This window comes from Pristiophorus japonicus, chromosome 6 (genome assembly GCF_044704955.1).
Source record: "Pristiophorus japonicus isolate sPriJap1 chromosome 6, sPriJap1.hap1, whole genome shotgun sequence".
In the NCBI taxonomy this organism is placed as follows: Eukaryota; Metazoa; Chordata; class Chondrichthyes; family Pristiophoridae; genus Pristiophorus; species Pristiophorus japonicus.
The window spans coordinates 80,513,979-80,533,371 of NC_091982.1; the positions used below are offsets into that span (position 1 = coordinate 80,513,979).

At 44.6% G+C, this 19,393-nt stretch overlaps 1 protein-coding gene across 2 annotated transcripts in view; it reads right to left on the reverse strand.

Annotated features, from left to right (window-relative positions):
* The window catches only part of mpp1 (MAGUK p55 scaffold protein 1), a 78,735-nt gene extending 62,466 nt beyond the window's left edge, over positions 1-16,269 (reverse strand). The window contains exon 1 of one of the 2 annotated variants that reach the window (XM_070882985.1): positions 15,879-16,269. In XM_070882985.1, the coding sequence (XP_070739086.1) occupies positions 15,879-16,007 (129 nt within the window). In that variant the 5' untranslated portion in view covers positions 16,008-16,269. Of the gene's footprint in view, positions 1-15,446; positions 15,513-15,878 lie in introns of those variants that run through there. The other variant, XM_070882987.1, reaches the window with a different exon arrangement.
* Positions 16,270-19,393: the final 3,124 nt, after the last annotated feature.

Here is a 19,393-nt window from a genome sequence, read left to right on the forward strand (position 1 = left end):
AATGCACTCCTAGCTGGCTTCCCACATTCTACCCTACATAAACTAGAGGTGATCCAAAACTCGGCTGCCCATGTTCTAACTCTCACCAAGTCCCGCTCACCCATCACCCCTGTGCTCGCTGACCTACATTGGCTCCATGTTAAGCAACGCCTCAATTTCAAAATTCTCATCCTTATTTTCAAATCCCTCTATGGTCTCAGCTCTCCCTATCTCTGTAATCTCCTGCAGCCCCACAACACTCTGAGTAGTCTGCGCTCCTCTAATTCTGCCCTCCTGAGCATCCCTGATTATAATTACTCAACCATTGGCGGCCGTGCTTTCTGTTGCCTAGGCCATAAGCTCTGCAATTCCCTGCCTAAACCTCTCCACCTCTCTACCTCTCTTTCCTTCTTCAAGAAGCTTCTCAAAACCTACCTCTTTGACCAAGCTTTTGGTCACCTGCCCTAATTTCTCCTTAAGTGTCACATTTTATGTCTTGTAATACTTTTGTGAAGTGCCTCGGAATGGAGAAAGATTGCAAAGTGCTGCAGTACAGTGGGACCTGGGGGTACTTGTGCATGAAATACAAAAGGTTAGTATGCAGGTACAGCAAGTGATCAGGAAGGCCAATGGAATCTTGGCCTTTATTGCAAAGGGGATGGAGTATAAAAGCAGGGAAGTCTTGCTACAGTTGTACAGGGTATTAGTGAGGCCACACCTGGAGTACTGCGTGCAGTTTTGGTTTCCATATTTACAAAAGGATATACTTGCTTTGGAGGCAGTTCAGAGAAGGTTCACAAGGTTGATTCCAGAGATGAGGGGGTTGACTTATGAGGAAAGGCTGAGTAGGTTGGGCTTCTGCTCATTGGAGTTCAGAAGAATGAGAGGTGATCTTATCGAAATGTATAAGATTATGAGGGGGCTTGACAAGGTGGATGCAGAGAGGATGTTTCCACTGATAGGGGAGACTAGAACTAGAGGGCACGATCTTAGAATAAGGGGTCGCCCATTTAAAATTGAGATGAGGAGAAATTTCTGCTCTCAGCGGGTTGTGGATCTGTGGAATTCGCTGCCTCAGAGAGCTGTGGAAGCTGGGACATTGAATAATTTTAAGACAGAATAGACAGTTTCTTAAACGAAAAGGGAATAAGGGGTTATGGGGAACGGGTAGGGAAGTGGACCTGAGTCCATGATCGGATCAGCCATGATCGTATTAAATGGCAGAGCAGGCTCGAGGGCCGTATGGCCTACTCCTGTTCCTATTTCTTATGTTCTTATTGTTTACTATGTTCAAGTTGCTATATAAATACGTGTTGTTGTTGTTGTTACATTTTCAGTGGTTGTGGTGTAGGCAGTACAAGGTTATAAAGCCTTATGTGATATGGAAATGTCTACCTTGGACAGATTGGTGTTACAGTGTTTTGAAGTTCTGACATGCTAACCAGAGCACTTGGACACAAGGTCCGTCATTGATGCTCTCTCCTTTAAATGTCCCACCAACTTCTCAGGGCACATACTGAGAACAATTAAAAAAATGTATGGGATGGCATATTTTTGGCTTGAAAGGCAAGTGTAGAGGAGCACTGACCCAAGTAATATAATTAAAAGGGAAAGTCAATAAAGGTGGCAGCAGAGAGGTTTCAGCTTACAGGTTATAAGCTTTTTCTTGTATTCTGCCCAGGAGTGAGAGAGGGGTATGAGAAGACCCTCCCAGACATGGGATCAGTAATCACATCTTGGATGAAATTGGGTTTTTAGAGAGTTGAAAGTTGCTGAACAAAAATAATTATTTGGCATGGAAGAGGAAACTGATCTTCTTCAAGGCAGCATTTAGCAATGGAGGAGAAATAAAAAAGAAAGATGGGAAGATTTACTACACATTCCTGTATATACCCTATTGACCATCCACTCATATACATCATTATCATAGAAAAGATAAGTCAGAATGTAATGATTAGTTGCAAGTTAAACTTGCATTTTAAAAGCTTGATGTTTATAGGGAAGACGAAGGGAGGTAAGGAATTCCACAGTTTTGAAGTACTGAGAAAGAATAAATTATAAAAATCAATGTCATATACAAATTCTCAGACAAAGGCCTATTAACCACAAACAGATGGGCTGACTGATTAACATACATACCGGAAATAGAGGACCATTGACCATTTCATAACAACATGAATTATGGAACAAGAGAAGGCTTTTTGTATCAATCTCATTTCAGCCAACAGACCGTGTATAATTTGGTGTATTGCAGACGGTCTCCAATTCATTAAATACAACAACTTGTATTTATATAGCACCTTTAATGTAGTAAAACATCTTATGGCGTTTCACAGGAACATAATCAGATAAAAAATTGACTCAGCCAAAGGAGACATTAGGACAGGTGGGTGTAGGTATTTAGGAGCGTCTTAACAACAACAACTTGTATTTATATAGCGCCTTTAACATCGTGAAATGTCCCAAGGTGCTTCATAGGAGTATTATGAGATTTAAAAAAAAGATTTGACAATGAGCTGCATAAGTAAAAATTAGCGCAGGTGACCAAAAGCTTGGTCAAAGAGGTATGTTCTAAGGAGCGTCTTGAAGGAGGAAAGAGGGGTAGAGATGCGGAGAGATGTAGGCAGGAAGTTCCAGACCTTGGGGCCTAGGCAACAGAAGGCATGGCCACCAATGGTTGAGCGATTATAATCAGGGATGCTCAAGAGGGCAGAATTAGAGGAGCGCAGACATCTCGGGGGGTTGTGGGGCTGGAGGAGATTAGAGAGATAGGGAAGAGCAAGATGATGGAAGGATTTGAAAATAAGGATGAGAATTTTGAAATTGAGGCATTGCTTAACCGAAAGCCAATGTAGGTCAGCGTGCACAGGGGTGATGGGTGAGCGGGACTTGGTGCAAGTTAGGACACGGGCAGCTGAATTTTGGATCACCTCTAGTTTACGTAGGGTAGAATGTGGGAGGCCAGCTAGGAGTGCATTGGAATAGTCAAGTCTAGAGGTAACAAAGGCATGGATGAGGGCTTCAGCAGCGGATTAGCTGAGGTAAGGGCGGAGACGGGTGAAGTTACAGAAGTGGAAATAGGCAGTCTTAGTTAAAGGAGGAGAGAGAGGTGAAGAGGCAAAGCGGTTTAGAGAGGGAATTCCAGAGCTTAAGGCCTAGATGGCTGAAGGTATTGCTGCCAATGGTGGAGAAAAGGAAGTGTGGGATGCACAAGAGGGCAGAGTTGGAGAAACACAAAGTTCTTTGAAGATTATAGGGCTGGAGGAGGTTAAGGAGATATGGAGGAACGAAGAATGTGCATAACTGTAGATAATCTTTGAAGAACAGAAATCTTTGTGAAATTTGTTCAGGACTCATGAATTTTATTGAAATCCAGGATTCAATCTAATGTTACAGCTTTTATTACTCAACTCTGACCACGTCCTCCAGACATGAAATTCCCATGGCCTCAACAGAATTATTTTCTCTCCTCCACTTTCTCCCTACGTACTCCGCTCCTGAAGATACTGGGATATAAATACAAAAGGAATTTATCTCATTTCAGGTGAACTTTGACAGTGAGTGCCAGTAGACTATCTGACTGTGGAGGATATCACAGCCCTATTCTCACCCAATGACCACCGACATGTATTGGCAGTGGTGGGCGGGGGAGGTTGCTTTATAGCAATTAGGAGCAGGAGTGCGAGTCTATTTTCCATTCCATAAAGTAGGATCACTGCTGCTACGTCAAACAAGCTGAGATCAGCTAACTCAGTACGGGCGAGGAATCAACTCTGGGACCTTCCTGGTCCGAATGGCTTAGAGATGGAAACATTTATCTCAGTCATCAAGGCAGCTACACTCTGCAAAGTATTTCTCATTTGTCCTGGTACTTATCTTTGGAAACTATCCAATTGTAGCCACAGCGTCTCCAGCAATGGTGCACCACTCCTGCACCTTTGCACCAGACTCCCCCAATGGTCTGTCCTTGGCCCCCTCCTCTTCCTCATCTACATGCTGTACCTTGGTGAAATTATACGCCAACAAGGAGGTTATATGCTAATGACACCCAGCTCTACCTCTTCAATGCCTCTCTTGGTGCCCTCACATTCTGTGTGTGTGTGTGTTACTGTCCTATATTTCCTGATGCTGTAATCTGAAGCAATTGAACGCCGTTGCATCATTTGGGTGGGAACTCTGATCTCAAAAGAATTCTAACAATTATGCAACCATGTTCAATTGATTCGACTTACAGCAACAGCAACAACAACAATAACTAATGGGCTGTTGCCTCAAAGTGGCATTGAGGAGGGAAAGGGACTGATCTCCAGTGATTCTTGTCCATGAATGTCAACACAATAACCAGCCCCCATAATGCTGATTCCACATCAAACGTGGATGGTTGGTGTATATAGTGACATTTATCAAACTCTTTTTATATATGTAAAAAAAACACATGAATTGAAATAATTAACTGCTTTAGATGAGCATCTATTCTACATACCATAGGGAACGGTAGCATAGTGGTTATGTTATTGGACTAGTAATCCAGAGGCCTAGTCTAATGATCTAGAAACATGAGTTCAAATCCCACCATAGCATCTGGGGAATTTAAATTCAATTAAATAAATCTGTTATCAGTAATGGTGACCATGAAACTACTGGGTTGTTGTAAAAACCCATCTGGCTCACTAATATCCTTTAGGGAAGGAAATCTGCTGTCCTTACCTGGTCTGGCCTATATGTGACTCCAGAGATGCCAGACCCACAGCTATGTGGTTGACTCTTAACTGCCCTCTGAAATGGCCTAGCTCAGTTGTATTCAAGAAGGCAGCTCACCACCATCTACTTGATAAGTGTTGGCCTTGCTAGTGACACCCATATCCCATGAACAAATAAATTAATAAAAATATCAATTGCTCTTTCAGCAGAGAGTCGGGATAAATGGGTCCTTTTCGGGATTGGAAATCGGTGGCTAGTGGTGTGCCACAGGGATCGGTGCTGGGACCACAACTGTTTACAATATACATAGATGACCTGGAAGAGGGGACAGAGTGTAGTGTAACAAAATTTGCAGATGACACTAAGTGGGAAAGCGGGTTGTGTAGAGGACACAGAGAGGCTGCAAAGAGATTTGGATAGGTTAAGCGAATGGGCGAAGGTTTGGCAGATGGAATACAATGTCGGAAAGTGTGAGGTCATCCACCTTGGGGAAAAAAACAGTAAAAGGGAATATTATTTGAATGGGGAGAAATTACAACATGCTGAGATGCAGAGGGACCTGGGGGTCCTTGTGCATGAAATCCCAAAAAGTTAGTTTGCAGGTGCAGCAGGTAATCAGGAAGGCAAATAGAATGTTGGCCTTCATTGTGAGAGGGATGGAGTACAAAAGCAGGGAGGTCCTGCAGCAACTGTACAGGATATTGGTAAGGCTGCACCTGGAGTACTGCGTGCAGTTTTGGTCAGCTTACTTAAGGAAGGATATACTGGCTTTGGAGGGGGTACAGAGATGATTCACGAGGCTGATTCCGGAGATGAGGGGGTTACCTTATGATGATAGATTGAGTAGACTGGGTCTTTACTCGTTGGAGTTCAGAAGGATGAGGGGTGATCTTACAGAAACATTTAAAATCATGAAAGGGATAGACAAGATAGAGGCAGAGAGGTTGTTTCCACTGGTAGGGGAGGCTAGAACTAGGGGGCACAGCCTCAAAATATGGGGGAGCTAATTTAAAACCGAGTTGAGAAGGAATTTCTTCTCCCAGAGAGTTGTGAATCTGTGGCATTCTCTGCCCAAGGAAGCAGTTGAGGCTAGCTCATTGAATGTATTCAAGTCACAGATAGATAGATTTTTAACCAATAAGGGAATTAAGGGTTACGGGGAGAGGGCGGGTAAGTGGAGCTGAGTCCACGGCCAGATCAGCCATGATCTTATTGAATGGCGGAGCAGGCTCGAGGGGCTAGATGGCCTACTCCTGTTCCTAATTCTTATGTTCTTATGTTTCTTCTAATCTCTGGTGCCATTAGAGTCTTACCACTTTTGTAACCATGTCCCCTGGTCTTGCAGTCAAGCTGCTGAAAATTAGGAAAACCAGTTGACCAGTCATATTCATAGAATGAGGGAGAGGAAAGGGCAGTTTGGCTTAACAGGACAGGACATTTAAAGAGGGCCAAAAAATCACACAACAAAGCATGGGTTTGTTTTTTTAAATGGTAATCCAATGTCATTATTTTCTCCCCCTCTTTTCCTGAAGGCAGTAACGTTCACTGATGTATGATTTCAAAGGGCGTCAACAGCTCTCCAGCACTTCGCCACACTGGTAAATCTTTATGTGAGTCAAGATAGTTAGTGTCAGTAGGCTAAATTATCCTGGTGTGCATCACATCCACAGACAACATGCCCTCAACAAATGCTCACACAAGGAGACATGAATAGCTACCAGGAGAGGAAATCCTGACCAATGTTTTTCTCCTCTCGAGCCCAGGAATCTGATTGTAATGGCCCCACTGTGCCTGCTTGGTGTGATACTTAACCATACAGCCCAGGAAGCTCCCAGAGTCAGTCCTGGATTGTGAAAATGAAATTGCATTGTCAGCTCTGCTGTTCATAAACCAAATGAACAAGCTTCGTATGAAGGTCTATCACAATTTTACACATGGTGCACAGCACACGTATTTGCAGTTATTGATCTGATAGTGAAAGGAATTTATAGTTCAATAAAATATTAAATGCCGAATAATGCCATTACATTGCACTTGTAAATCCCAAGCAATCAACAACTGTATAACAGCAAGCAATAAAAGACATGTATTTAAGCAATACCAGCACACCCATCAAGGCAGGATATATTGGCCCCAATAGTTATGGGAAGGGTGCGGGGGAATGTAAGGGAAAGCTGGCAAGGTCCTGCCAAACTTAATGACAGGACCTCCTTTTAATTGTCTTCTTCTGTTTCCCGCCCGACGGCTGGACAAGTTGACAGGCTGGCCAACTGCTGGGCAGGAAATCAGTGGCAGGAGGCCGCAGCCGAGGACCCTTGGGGACGGTCCCTGGCAATCATGATCGCGGGTCAGGCTTCAGTGAGGGTGGGCTCGGCCGATTACAGGGCCGAAGGTGGGAGGTCGCTGATCCTGGCTGGGGGGGGGGGAGAGAGAGGTCGTGATCAGCAGAAGGGAGGCCGGAGGTTTGCTTGGGGAGCCCGGAGGAGGGGAGCATTTAAAAAGCATTTATTTGCTCGAGGCAGCAGCTCCCGGCTCTTCTGAGCCCTGCGATACCCAGCCGGTAGTTGTCAAATGTAGATCCAGATCCCAATTGCACTGTGGGAGCCTGATATAAATATGATCGTGAACTGTCTCACCTCTCGCGGGTGGGACACGCGCACGGTACACTGCCCGCCGCCATAGAAACGGCAATGGACATGTCGGGTTGGGCCGGAAGGCGTTTTCATTTTTTACAGTTTAAACCACGTTTTTTGCTAATTTTCTGCCCTTGCTTCCACTCCTGAAGGTGTTGATTCCTTACTAGGAATGGTTAATCAGCTGTGAACAACCCTCCCATGGGCCATTATTCAGAATGCTTGTTGTGAAGTTGGTATTAAAGGTAAAGTGGCAGCGTGGATAAAGGGTTGCTGAAGGATATAAGCACACATTAGGAGTAAAAGGATGTTTCTTGGATTGCCAAGATGTAGCTAATGATGTACTCTGTGGATTTATATTAGAAGCTCCCTGGTTCTCCATATATGTACACATGTTTATGATTTGGAGATGGGCTTATTTCTTATCTCAAAATTTGAGAATCAAATTTGGTGGCTCGCCATGGCTAACGGTGAGGAAGCATACAGACAATAAAGGCCATAGGCAGGTTAGGAGGAGATTGTGACAAAGTAGATAAATATGAGGAAGTACATTTTGGGAGAAAGAACAGAGAATGGAATTCTAATCCAAACAGTAAAATTCTGAGTGGAATGAAGGAACAGAGGGAATCTTTAACAACAGAATTACAGATGCAAAAAATAGTATAAAAGGGCAAATGGGAATTTAGGTTTTATATATGGGGCCTTGAATGCTAAAAGAGGTGATGTAATGCTGACCAGTTGTCTTTATAATTCAGATGTAATGCTCAAATGTCAAAAGCCCAAAACACATTGCATTGATTGATGTGTTTTGAGTCCACTTGCAAGTGCTTTCTAAAGTTAGATTAATGCTCAAAGTTGGAGATGGAATAGATTCTGAACACAGGAAATTTACTAGATGATCCTTTACTTCAAAAAAAAGTGTTTTCATCTCACTACCTCCTCTTTCTCAAGGTACTCTGTTATTTTTCCCTGTGGGTATAAGGATGCTGTCACCACAGGGAGTTCCATTTCTGCAAGGATGTCACGTCAACTAAGACCCACATCTTGAAGAATAGGGATTCTCTCTCTCTCTCTCTCTCTCTCTCTCGAGGAACTCTCATCTCCACATGGGTTGCCCCCATCTGTGCAAGGATGTCACTGTGACAAAAAAATAAGTACTTTTAGTTTGGTGGTTTGGTGGTAAAAACAGAGAGACAGACTATTATCTGAATGGTGACAGATTAGGAAAAGGGGAGGTGCAAAGAGACCTGGGTGTCATGGTACATCAGTCATTGAAGGTTGGCATGCAGGTGCAGCAGGCGGTTAAGAAAGCAAATGGCATGTTGGCCTTCATAGCAAGGGGATTTGAGTACAGGGGCAGGGAGGTGTTGCTACAGTTGTACAGGGCATTGGTGAGGCCACACCTGGAGTATTGTGTACAGTTTTGGTCTCCTAACCTGAGGAAGGACATTCTTGCTATTGAGGGAGTGCAGCGAAGGTTCACCAGACTGATTCCCGGGATGGCGGGACTGACCTATCAAGAAAGACTGGATCAACTGGGCTTGTATTCACTGGAGTTCAGAAGAATGAGAGGGGACCTCATAGAAACATATAAAATTCTGACGGGGTTAGACAGGTTAGATGCAGGAAGAATGTTCCCAATGTTGGGGAAGTCCAGAACCAGGGGTCACAGTCTAAGGATAAGGGGTAAGCCATTTAGGACCGAGATGCGGAGGAACTTCTTCACCCAGAGAGTGGTGAACCTGTGGAATTCTCTACCACAGAAAGTTGTTGAGGCGAATTCACTAAATATATTCAAAAAGGAGTTAGATGAGGTCCTTACTGCTAGGGGGATCAAGGGGTATGGCGAGAAAGCAGGAATGGGGTACTGAAGTTGAATGTTCAGCCATGAACTCATTGAATGGCGGTGCAGGCTAGAAGGGCCGAATGGCCTACTCCTGCACCTATTTCCTATGTTTCTATGTTTCTATGTTTAGAATCCGTGGCTGTCTATTTAAATCCAGTCAGAATGCAGGAGTTTAAAAGCCAGCTGCAGTTAGGTTCAATGTCCCAGCCTAGATCAACACAAATGCTGCAAGAATGGCTTGAACTGGCTTTTGAAGTTTATGGGCAGGAGCAAAGCCACATTCGACAGACACATTGTGTGATCTGTTTAGTTATGTGTGTGACAGAGTTATTTTTGAATCTGGCTGTCAGTTATTCAAATCCACACTGTTGGTGGAATATATATATGTCGGAGTGCAGCTAATTGGAATTGAGATGAGAACATTTATTTGAAAATTTTACGAGTTAAGTCAGGCTAGTTCAGCTTCCATGGTGGTAATAAATAAAGAAATAAAACGAATCACTATAGATAAGATGTTAATTCAAAAGAACAGTAATTTAGATTAGGTATTGTGACCTTTCATTATTTTCCTCGTGTAATTTTTACTGTAATCATAGGCAGTCCCCCACAATCAAGGAAGACTTGCTTCCACTCTAAAAGTGAGTTCTCAGGTGGCTGTATAGTCCAATGCAGGAATTACAGTCTCTGTCACAGGTGGGGCACTCAATGGTTGAAGGAAAGAGTAGGTGGGGAGTCTGGTTTGCTGCATGCTCCTTCCGCTGTCGACGCTTTCTGTATGCTCTCGTCAACGAGACTCGAAGTGCTCAGCACCCTCTCGGATGATCTTCCATTTTGGGCGGTCTTGGGCCAGGGATTCCCAGGTGTCGGTAGGGATGTTGCACTTTATCAAGGAGGCTTTGAGAGCGCCCTTAAAATGTTTCCTCTGCCCACCTGGGGCTCGTTTGCCGTGTAGAAGTTCCAAGTAGAGCGCTTGTTTAGGAATTCTCGTGTTGGGCATACGGACGATGTGGCCCGCCCAACGGAGCTGGTTGAGCGTGGTCAGTGCTTCGATACTGGGGATATCATACATGTATTATATGACTGTTATTTATTAACTTGTTCAACTTTTGTTCAATAAATTACTGTGGCAGTTTAAACATAAAATGGTCTGATGTGATACTCTATAGCTTATTGAAGACATAAGAAAATTCTGCAGAGGTACTGATTAATTCCCGCAGGTAAAATAATTATTGGAAAGTTTTTTTGTTTGTTATCCTGGGTATATTACTTGCAGCTTATCTATGTTTCCATTGATGAAAGAGTTGCAAGAGCTCATAGTGCTCTGTTGGATATTTTGCACATTTGTGCTATTTACCAAATTAAGTGCTATATCTAGATTACACTGCATTGGTTAGGCACATACTCCGTGCAGTATTGGCACCCCATTATAGAAAGGAAAAATATATATTTACTAGGGTAATATCAGGGTTGAAAAAAAATAGTTGCGATGCGAGTCACAATGAGCCAAATGGGCTCCTTCTGTGCTGAAATGTCTCCAATTCTATGTGTGAGCCATGGCAGTGAGTGCCAGCAGGTTGTGTGACTACATGGCACATCACAAACAAGCCTGATCCACCCACATCTACTGTCCACTCATGCTCACATCCTGAACAGAGCCAGAACCTTCTCCCTAGCACGTGGGGTATTGAGGTCAATTGCAGTGTCTTCACCATTGCCTCAGCTCAGATAAGCTAAATTAGAACAAAAGCTTACAAGTCCGTATGGTTCAGCTAGTCACTGGATAAATTTGCTGAGCCATTGGCAAGGCAGGATTGCAATCTTCATCGAGTTATTGCATCTCTGATAAAGTGAAAAGCAAGTCCAACTACCACTTCTTTTGTTTGTCTGTTACATGGACACGTAGGAGGTCATCATAGATAATAGTCATTTTCAAACTTGATGATTAAATCGACGACAAACACTCACTGTCAGGGCCGCCTCTGGAAGAATGGCAGTCTGGGCAAATATGGCGGGCTATTGAATTCTACCAACTATTAGCCATGCCTTCAGCACATGAATCAAGGAAACGTAAAAGTATTTTTTGAGAAAGGGTCTGCCTTTCTGTATTGTGGTGAATTCAGATCTTTCCAACTATCCCAACTTTATTCCGTGTGACCCATTGTCACTTGGTCCCATTCTTGTCTTTTGACATCAGAAGATAGATGAAATCAGACACAATCAGTGCATTGAACAAAATCTCAAAAACTTTAATTTAAACTGGCACTCTTCAAACTAATCATATTGGACGGACGTGAAGGCTTTGGAGAGGGTATAGAAGAGATTTACTAGGATGGTTCCAGGGATGAGGGTAGACTGGAGAAGCTGGAGGTTTTCTCCTTACAGCTGAGAAAGCTAAGAGGAGATTTGACAGAGGTGTTTAAAATCATGAAGGGATAAGATAGAGTAAATAAAGAGAAACTGTTTCCAAAGGCTGAAGGGTCGATAACCGGAGAGGCGGAGATTTAGGGTGATTCTCAAAAGAACTAGAGGTGACATGAGGAAAAATATTTTTACTCAACGAGTGGTTAGGATTTGGAAAGCACTGCCTGATTGGATGGTGGATACAGATTCAACAGTAGCCTTCAAAAGAGAAAAAAACTGCAGGGATATGGGGAAAGAGCAGCGGAGTGGGATGAACTGGATTGCTCTTCGAAAGAACCAGTGCAGACTCAATGTGCCAAATGACCTCCTCCTGTGCTATAATTCAATGATCCAGCACAAGTAATTTGATTATATGTTTACAAGCCTTTCATGACAGAACATACTGATCAGGAAAGAAAATTACATTAAAAGTTCAAAGCAAAACACAACAATTCATGGCGTGGACTGTGATTTGGAGTTTCGACTTAAGATTTCATCAGAACTGATCTCAACACATTGACCCCTGAGCTAGATCCAGACAACTGGAAACACAGTGCACGACACACATGGTCACACGGCCAGCAAGGAGCATTAATGACCATCATGTCAAACCATCTCCTGAATTGTCACATGTGTGAGACCTACCTGGCCTGGTTTACATCAGTGCTGAACCAGAATCTAATTCAAGGCATTTATGGTGCCAAATAGAATATTGGATTTCCACAAACCGTGGACCACATGACAGAAAGATATACTCTGAACCTAACCACATACTAATCCCCAATGCGTTATAACAAGGATAAACTGGGGAATGGAATCCAGCTACCAGAAGTTAAAGTGTTTTTACACTTGGTGTTTCTCTGGCTCAGTACACAAGGGACTGACATTTATGTGCTGACTGGTAATGTCTGCAAAATTGCCTCCTTTATCCTGTTAACAGAATTGTCAGGATAAGGAAGCTAATTTTAGCAACATAACACATGGATCCGGCCCAAACTAGAGAACGGCCAAGTGTGCAAGCGATTTATATGTTGCAATTAGAGCCAGTGGAGGAAGAGAGGATTGCAGGGTGGTTCCTGCACCAAATCCGCACACATCAGCACTTGCTGCTACAGTTAACTTTTTCAGCATTTACTGGGGTTCTGGCTTCTCAGTACCGACTACTGCAGTGCCCTAGTTTAAAGGACAGCGATTCTAGAACTCAAGCTTCTAGCTCTCAAAACCTAAAAGCTAGGGCTAAATTAGATTGATAGGTGTCTCCATAGCAGCGCTGACGCAAAGAAACAGCAATTTCAAATCATTCTTGGCACTTCCAAAATGAACAAGAGAACATTTTGGGATAGATTTACATTTTTACCTAGCAATTAAACATCACCTAAGCAGGGAGGAAAATCTTACAGGTGTGATATTTTCACAGAGCACAGCACACACAGCTCCTAACATGGCAGGCAGCTCTTGCGGAAGTCTCCGGAAATCTGCCTGGGGGCTGTTTATTATTAACCCTGCACTTGCAGTACACAATACGTCCACATCCACAGTGTGGAGCTACAAACATTACAAGCTTACAGACATTACACTGGGCGATCGCCGCCAGTAACAGAACACTGCTGATTTCCCTTTCATTTAAATTGATGGAAGGAAAATCCAGTGGGGTTAGTAAGGGGCGCGTAATCTGCCTCAGCCGCAGACGGTACCTGATAATAGAGAGACTACAAGAGGGGAATAAAGGAAAGTTGCCATGAAATAAAATTAGCACAAATACTGCAGCTCATTGTACGGTTTAGCTGCACTGTTACTCTACATGGTACCTGTACTACATTGATCTGCAGCAATGTATTATAACACGCAACAGAGACCCTGTGCAAATCTGGCCAGTAACATTACTTAGGAGTGATGATGCTCATTTTAGTTTAAAAATGTGTCCTATTTTGATGTCTGTCACTCTTCTGTTTAGCCCAATTTTGTCCCCTAAAGATGCTGCTCCTTGTCGGGCCCAGAGAGCATCAGTGGGCTATTTTCCATGGGATTCATCACACTCTACTGACCCATTTCCTCACCTGACATCTTTCAGTAAGAGTCACTGGATAGCAATTTAAAACAAGAATTCTTACTGATTTCCATCCCCCTCCCCCTTCTACCAAACATAGTTCAGGGGCACAAAGGCCCATTGTAGCTATTATCAGTTAGCTAGGATCAAACCTGTGCCCTTCCGTCTCAGCATAGTTGAGGATCACATCAGGCAGTACATTAAACCATTGAGCTATATAGAAGCTCTGGATATCACTCTTTCTGATCTTTGTTGTTCATGAAAATCATACATATTCCTCCTGATACTACCCTGCATCTACACTGCTTACTATACTGCTCACTATAGTTCAGCTGTTTAATCTGCAATTTTTAAAGTTTAAATCCTCCAAATACCAATTTCCTCCAAATCCTAATATTTCCCAGTGACATGAACTGATCTTATAGAAACCCTAGGACAGACCACAGCCAAAGGATGTGCAGCCTCTGCACAGGTTTGCTGTAAGTGTCTCAGTATAAGCGACACCACTAATGATCGCCTCTGTTCATCGATCTCAAAACTATTCCTGCTCTCCAACCCCTCTGTTGATTTGGTCCCTCTGTTCAGTTGTTCCTGCTGCTATTTCTGCTAGTGGTCAGCTGTGGCTCAGTGGGTAGCACTCTTGTCTCTGCATCAGAAGGTTGTGGGTTCAAGTCCCACCCCAGGGACTGGAGCACAAAAATCTAGGCTAATGCCCCAGTGCAGAAGTGAGGGAGTGCTGACCTGTGGGAGGTGCTGTCTTTTGGATGAGACCTTAAACCAAGGCATGTCTGTCCTCTCAGGTGGATGTAAAAGATCCCTTGGCTCTATTTCGAAGAAGAGCAGGGAAGTTATCCCTGGTGTCCTAGCCAATATTTATCCCTCAATCAATATAACAAGAACAGATTATCTGGTTATTATCACATTGCTGTTTGTGGGAGCATGCTTGTGCTCAAATTGCTACTACAGTTACTACACTTCCAAAAGTACTTCATTGGCTGTAAAGCGCTTTGCGACGTCCATTAGTTGTGAAAGGCGCTATATAAATGCAAGTCTTTCTTTATTTACAGTCAGCCAGGTTTATGGCTCCAATTGCATACATTCGCCATTCACATAATGTGCAGTGTGACCACAATAACAACTGCTTTAGAGGTGAAACACGTAAAGAAAGAACTTCCATTTATATAGCGTCTTCCATAACCTTGGGACATCACAAAGTGCTTCGTTGTCAATGATGTACTTTGGAAGTGTAGTCACTGTTGCGATGTAGGGAAACGCAGCATCTCATTTGTGCACAGTGAGATCCCACAAACAGCAAAAGGGTAAATGACCAAATAATCTGGATTTTTTTCAGTGACGTTTCAGGCCTAGATTATGTGCTGGTCTCTGGGGTGGGGCTCAAACCCACAACCTTCTGACATAAAGGTGAGTGTGCTAACACTGAGCCAAGGCTGACTCCATTTCAATCAAAGGCACTAAGAAATCTCTCAGCATTGAATTCTTACTAACATTACACTGTGTTATTCTACAACAGTGACTATACTCCAAAAGTACTTCATTGGCTGTAAAGCGCTTTGTGACGTCTGGTGGTCGGGAAAGGTGCTATATAAATGCAAGTCTTTCTTTAAATATCCAGCTTTTCTACATGGAGACATTACAGCTAAGTTAATTCTGTCCTCACCCATACACCCTGTGATTAGTCGCGGGAACCCTGACTGATTTCTCAGTCTGGGCACTGAGACCATTCTTGAGAGATTGCTTTGAAGTGAATAAACATTATTCCGCAAACAGAAACAAACAGTAATGGTCCCCATATGTGCCTGTGCCTGCTGTTAGTGATTACCTCGCATCCATATCGGTATGACTAGGATTTACTGTTTGACAGCCCAGGCTACCAGTGGTTTCACCTGCAGAACTCTTCCAGGACACGATTCAGTTTTCTATTGAGCAGTTCACAGGCGTCCAAAGATACAGGCCACACTTTCACAATATTTTAACGATGCACTCTATTCTTAGCGCTGACATATGGAGCAGCTGAACAGAGAATCACCCAGCCATTGGGAATGAGGAGCACTAAACAGCAGCAGTAGTCAGCTGAATGCACAAGCCCTGTACTCACCATCACTAACACAGCAGCAGCAAGGGCTGGAGAAGATGGTAGGAAAAGGGCTCTCTGTATTCACCATAGGGAACAATAAGCATGAACACAGCAGTAGCACCGGGAGCTGTAAAGGAGAGGGCTGAATGCAGGGACTGCCTGACTCACTGTACTCACCTCAGGCTTGCCTTTGCTCTGCAGTAGCTGCTCCAGGTACAGATCAGACAGTGGGGTCCGGCAACTATTAATACTCTCGAAGGCAGCGAAAGGGCCAAGGGGCTCACTCTTGTTGGACTTTAGAGTCATGGTGAATGAGCTGTCAGTCTTCTGCAGTGTTTTTCAAAAGAGTCCTCTGTGAGGCTGGAGCAGCAATGGACCCTGTTACACTGACAGGCTGGAAGGAAGAAAAGAGAACCGGGTGTGTGGAGCTGGGAGATAAATCCCTTCCTGAATACACAAGAGTCTAAAGTGCAGCTCAGATGACAGACTGCAAGGAATGTGATAGGCACAATAAATCCTCAGTCATGCCTGATCCAGTCATAAGCATCTGTGAGTGGTTATTGCTGTTTCCTCTTGGTCAGTGCTGTGTGACTATGCATGTGTGTGTGCACGCATCCTGACAGCATTCTCTGGACTGCACCAATCTCCTGAACAGGGGAACCCTCTGTCAAAACAACAAGAGCAAATTAAGGATTTATTTGAGTGGAATTGTGATATAGCACTGCAGGGTCTATACCTCTGTCACCGTCAAGATAGTGGAAACAGCCAGATATTCGGCAGAGTACAGCTGAGCATCACTGCCTGTTATAAACCAAGATGCAGCCTGAAGCTGAATAGACGACAGCAATAGCAGACTCTCGTAAGGAGTCCAGGCACTGGCACAAGTGTCTTGCTACATATGCAGAAATAAGAAGCTTACTGAGTGGATTGTGATAGTAAGGACAGTGAAAATCAAAACAACTGACCATTATCCCAAATGAGGACAGTGATTGCTTTTACAAAACTGAACAGTTCATGGAGTCTCCAATAAAGGCAGTGACACGGTCCTGAGAGAGCACAGGGACACTAATCTGAGAGAGAATGGTGATGGTGTTCCAAGACAGAACAGTAGTAATGTCCCGAGAGAGAATTGATAGTGTCCTGAGAGAGGAGAGCAGTAGTGTTCCAAGCCAGGACGATTAAGTGAATGGAAAGGAAAATCAGGCGGGGTGTACAATGGGCGGCCAATCTGCTACCACTCGCCTTGTCCCCCGAGTGTTTCAAGAAAGGACAATGGTAGTGTCATTAGAGAGTGCAGGGTCCTTGATCAGGCCAACATCTCCAGCATCGAAGCACTGACCACACTCGACCAGCTCCGTTGGACGGGCCACATTGTCCACATGCCCGACACAAGACTCCCAAAGCAAGCGCTCTACTCGAAATTCCTACACGGCAGGCGGGCGCAAGATGGGCAGAGAAAAAGTTTTCTAGGGCACCCTCAAAGCCTCCTTGATAAAATGCAACATCCCCACCGGCACCTGGGAATCCATGGCCAAAGACCGCCCTAGGTGGAGGAAGTGCATCCGGGAGGGCGCTAAGCAGCTCGAGTCTTGTCGCCAAGAGCATGTAGAAACCAAGCGCAGGCAGCGGAAGGAGCGTGCGGCAAACCAGTCCCACCCTCCCTTTCCTTCAATGACTGTGACAGAGACTGTAATTCCCGTATTGGACTATTCAGTCACCTAAGAACTCATTTTTGGAGTGGAAGCAAGTCTCCCTCGATTTCGAGGGACTGCCTATGATGATGATGATGAATGGGGCTGAAATTCAGTCCCGCCGGAAACCTGGCGCACCTACCTTTTTCAAAGTGTTTTTACCACTGTTTCGGATGAGGTCACCACTTTTGCAAAATTCAGCTCTTTGTCTTTTTTTTTAAGCGGCCAGGAAGTCGGTCATAATGGGGGCGGAAGTGTGGCGTTAACTGCTGGTGAGGGGCGGAAGTGGAGGCGGGACGGATTCTCTGTCGCTGTCACTCAGCAGCGGAGCGGTGGTGATGTCATTGCGCGTCTGCACCACCTTGTACCCCCCCTCCTTTAAAGGGGTGAGAATCGGCGATTATTTAGGATCGGCCACTGGGCCACCAGCGAGGGTTTCGACCGGACCGAGGGCACAATAGTCCGGCCGACATGGAAGTCGGCCGGCAAAAAAACAATTCTGGCCGTGGCATTGGGCCATTGCCTTTAATGGCCGCTGCGCAGACAGGGCTGACAGGGGGAATACAAGGAGCACCGACAGAGAAAGCTGTCGGGGGGCACCGCTCGGCGGGCATAAGATTTTTCGGGCTGAATTTCGAGGGAGGTGGGAGGTCCGGCGGTGCGCTCACTGATGATACACTTACGGCCACTCGGCAGTGGTGGGGCAGAAGTGGGGACCGCCAGAAAAACATCCCTGCTAAATTTAGCTTGCGGTTGCCATTCGATCAGAAATCGGTGGCCGCTCGACTCCGCCGCATGGCCGCCGCAGTCCGGCAGTAGCCGGCCTTGTTCGGGAGCTGAATTTCGGCCCCAATGTTCTGAGACAGGACGTGACAGCAGAATTTTGCCTCCCTCCACCCGCAGAATAAAGGACGAAACAGGAGTTAAAATGAAAGTAGTGTACAATGTTTGATTGCTGCATTGAGACACATGCTGGATTCAGGCGGCAGCCTCATAATAATATGCAAAAGAGTCCGATCACTTAGGGCCCCGATGCAATTTTCATGGCCTACTGAGCAGGACTTCCGGGTGGGAAATAAGCGAGAACAAGGCGGTAGGTCTTTGCACAACTATTTTAGTTTCTGGGCAGGTGGGTGAAAATCCCACCCAACATGTTGAGAGAGGACAGTGGCAGTGTCCTGAGAGAAGTCAGCGGGAGTTTCTTAAGTAAAGACAGTGAGGTCGGCAACTGTTTTTGCAGAAGTGAAACTTTGTAAACAGCCAGCCCAAGTCAGGCTGGGGTGAGTCACAGAAAGCTTTCTCACCACAAGTCAACTACATTTGGGGAACAAGGAGTATCCAGAGCACAGTGCTTCTGTTGACGTGCACAGACTGATTGCAACATTGTTTGAAACCCTAATGATAGCCGATGAATGTGGCCGGTTTAAAATGAAAACAAATAGCTTAATTTGAAAAGGACTATGCTTGGAATTGAATCTTATCTCTGAGAGAAATGTTATTTTATTTGAGGTGAAATCACAGCATGTGCTGTGTAGGTTTATTGGTACTCTGTGATTGGCTGATGCTAGCATCACTGAGTGAGTAGCAGGAGGATGACTGTAAGGTTCTTTTCGCACTTTTCGAAAATGAAAACATCTCCAAAACAGATTGTTTCTGATACGTCCTTACTACACAGTATAAATGCACACGAGGCCCATGCTTGAGAGAAGGTCAGTCTGTGACCTGTCCTTTATGTCATAGCACTCAAGTGATGGAAGTGGGTGGAGCTTCCCCTTTTATATCTGAAGGTCCAGGTTAGGAGTGTCTCCCACAAGTTCACCACCTAGTGGTCAATGTTCTCACAGTGTACAACTTAGGTCAGTTTATACATGGGTTACAATGCTGGTTGAATACATGACATCACCTCCCCCGCCAAAGTCTTATTGGGATTACAGGTTGAGTCTCTCTGGTGGTTTACGCTCCCTTGTAGAGCGCCTGAGTTGGGGCTCCGGTTGTTGGGCG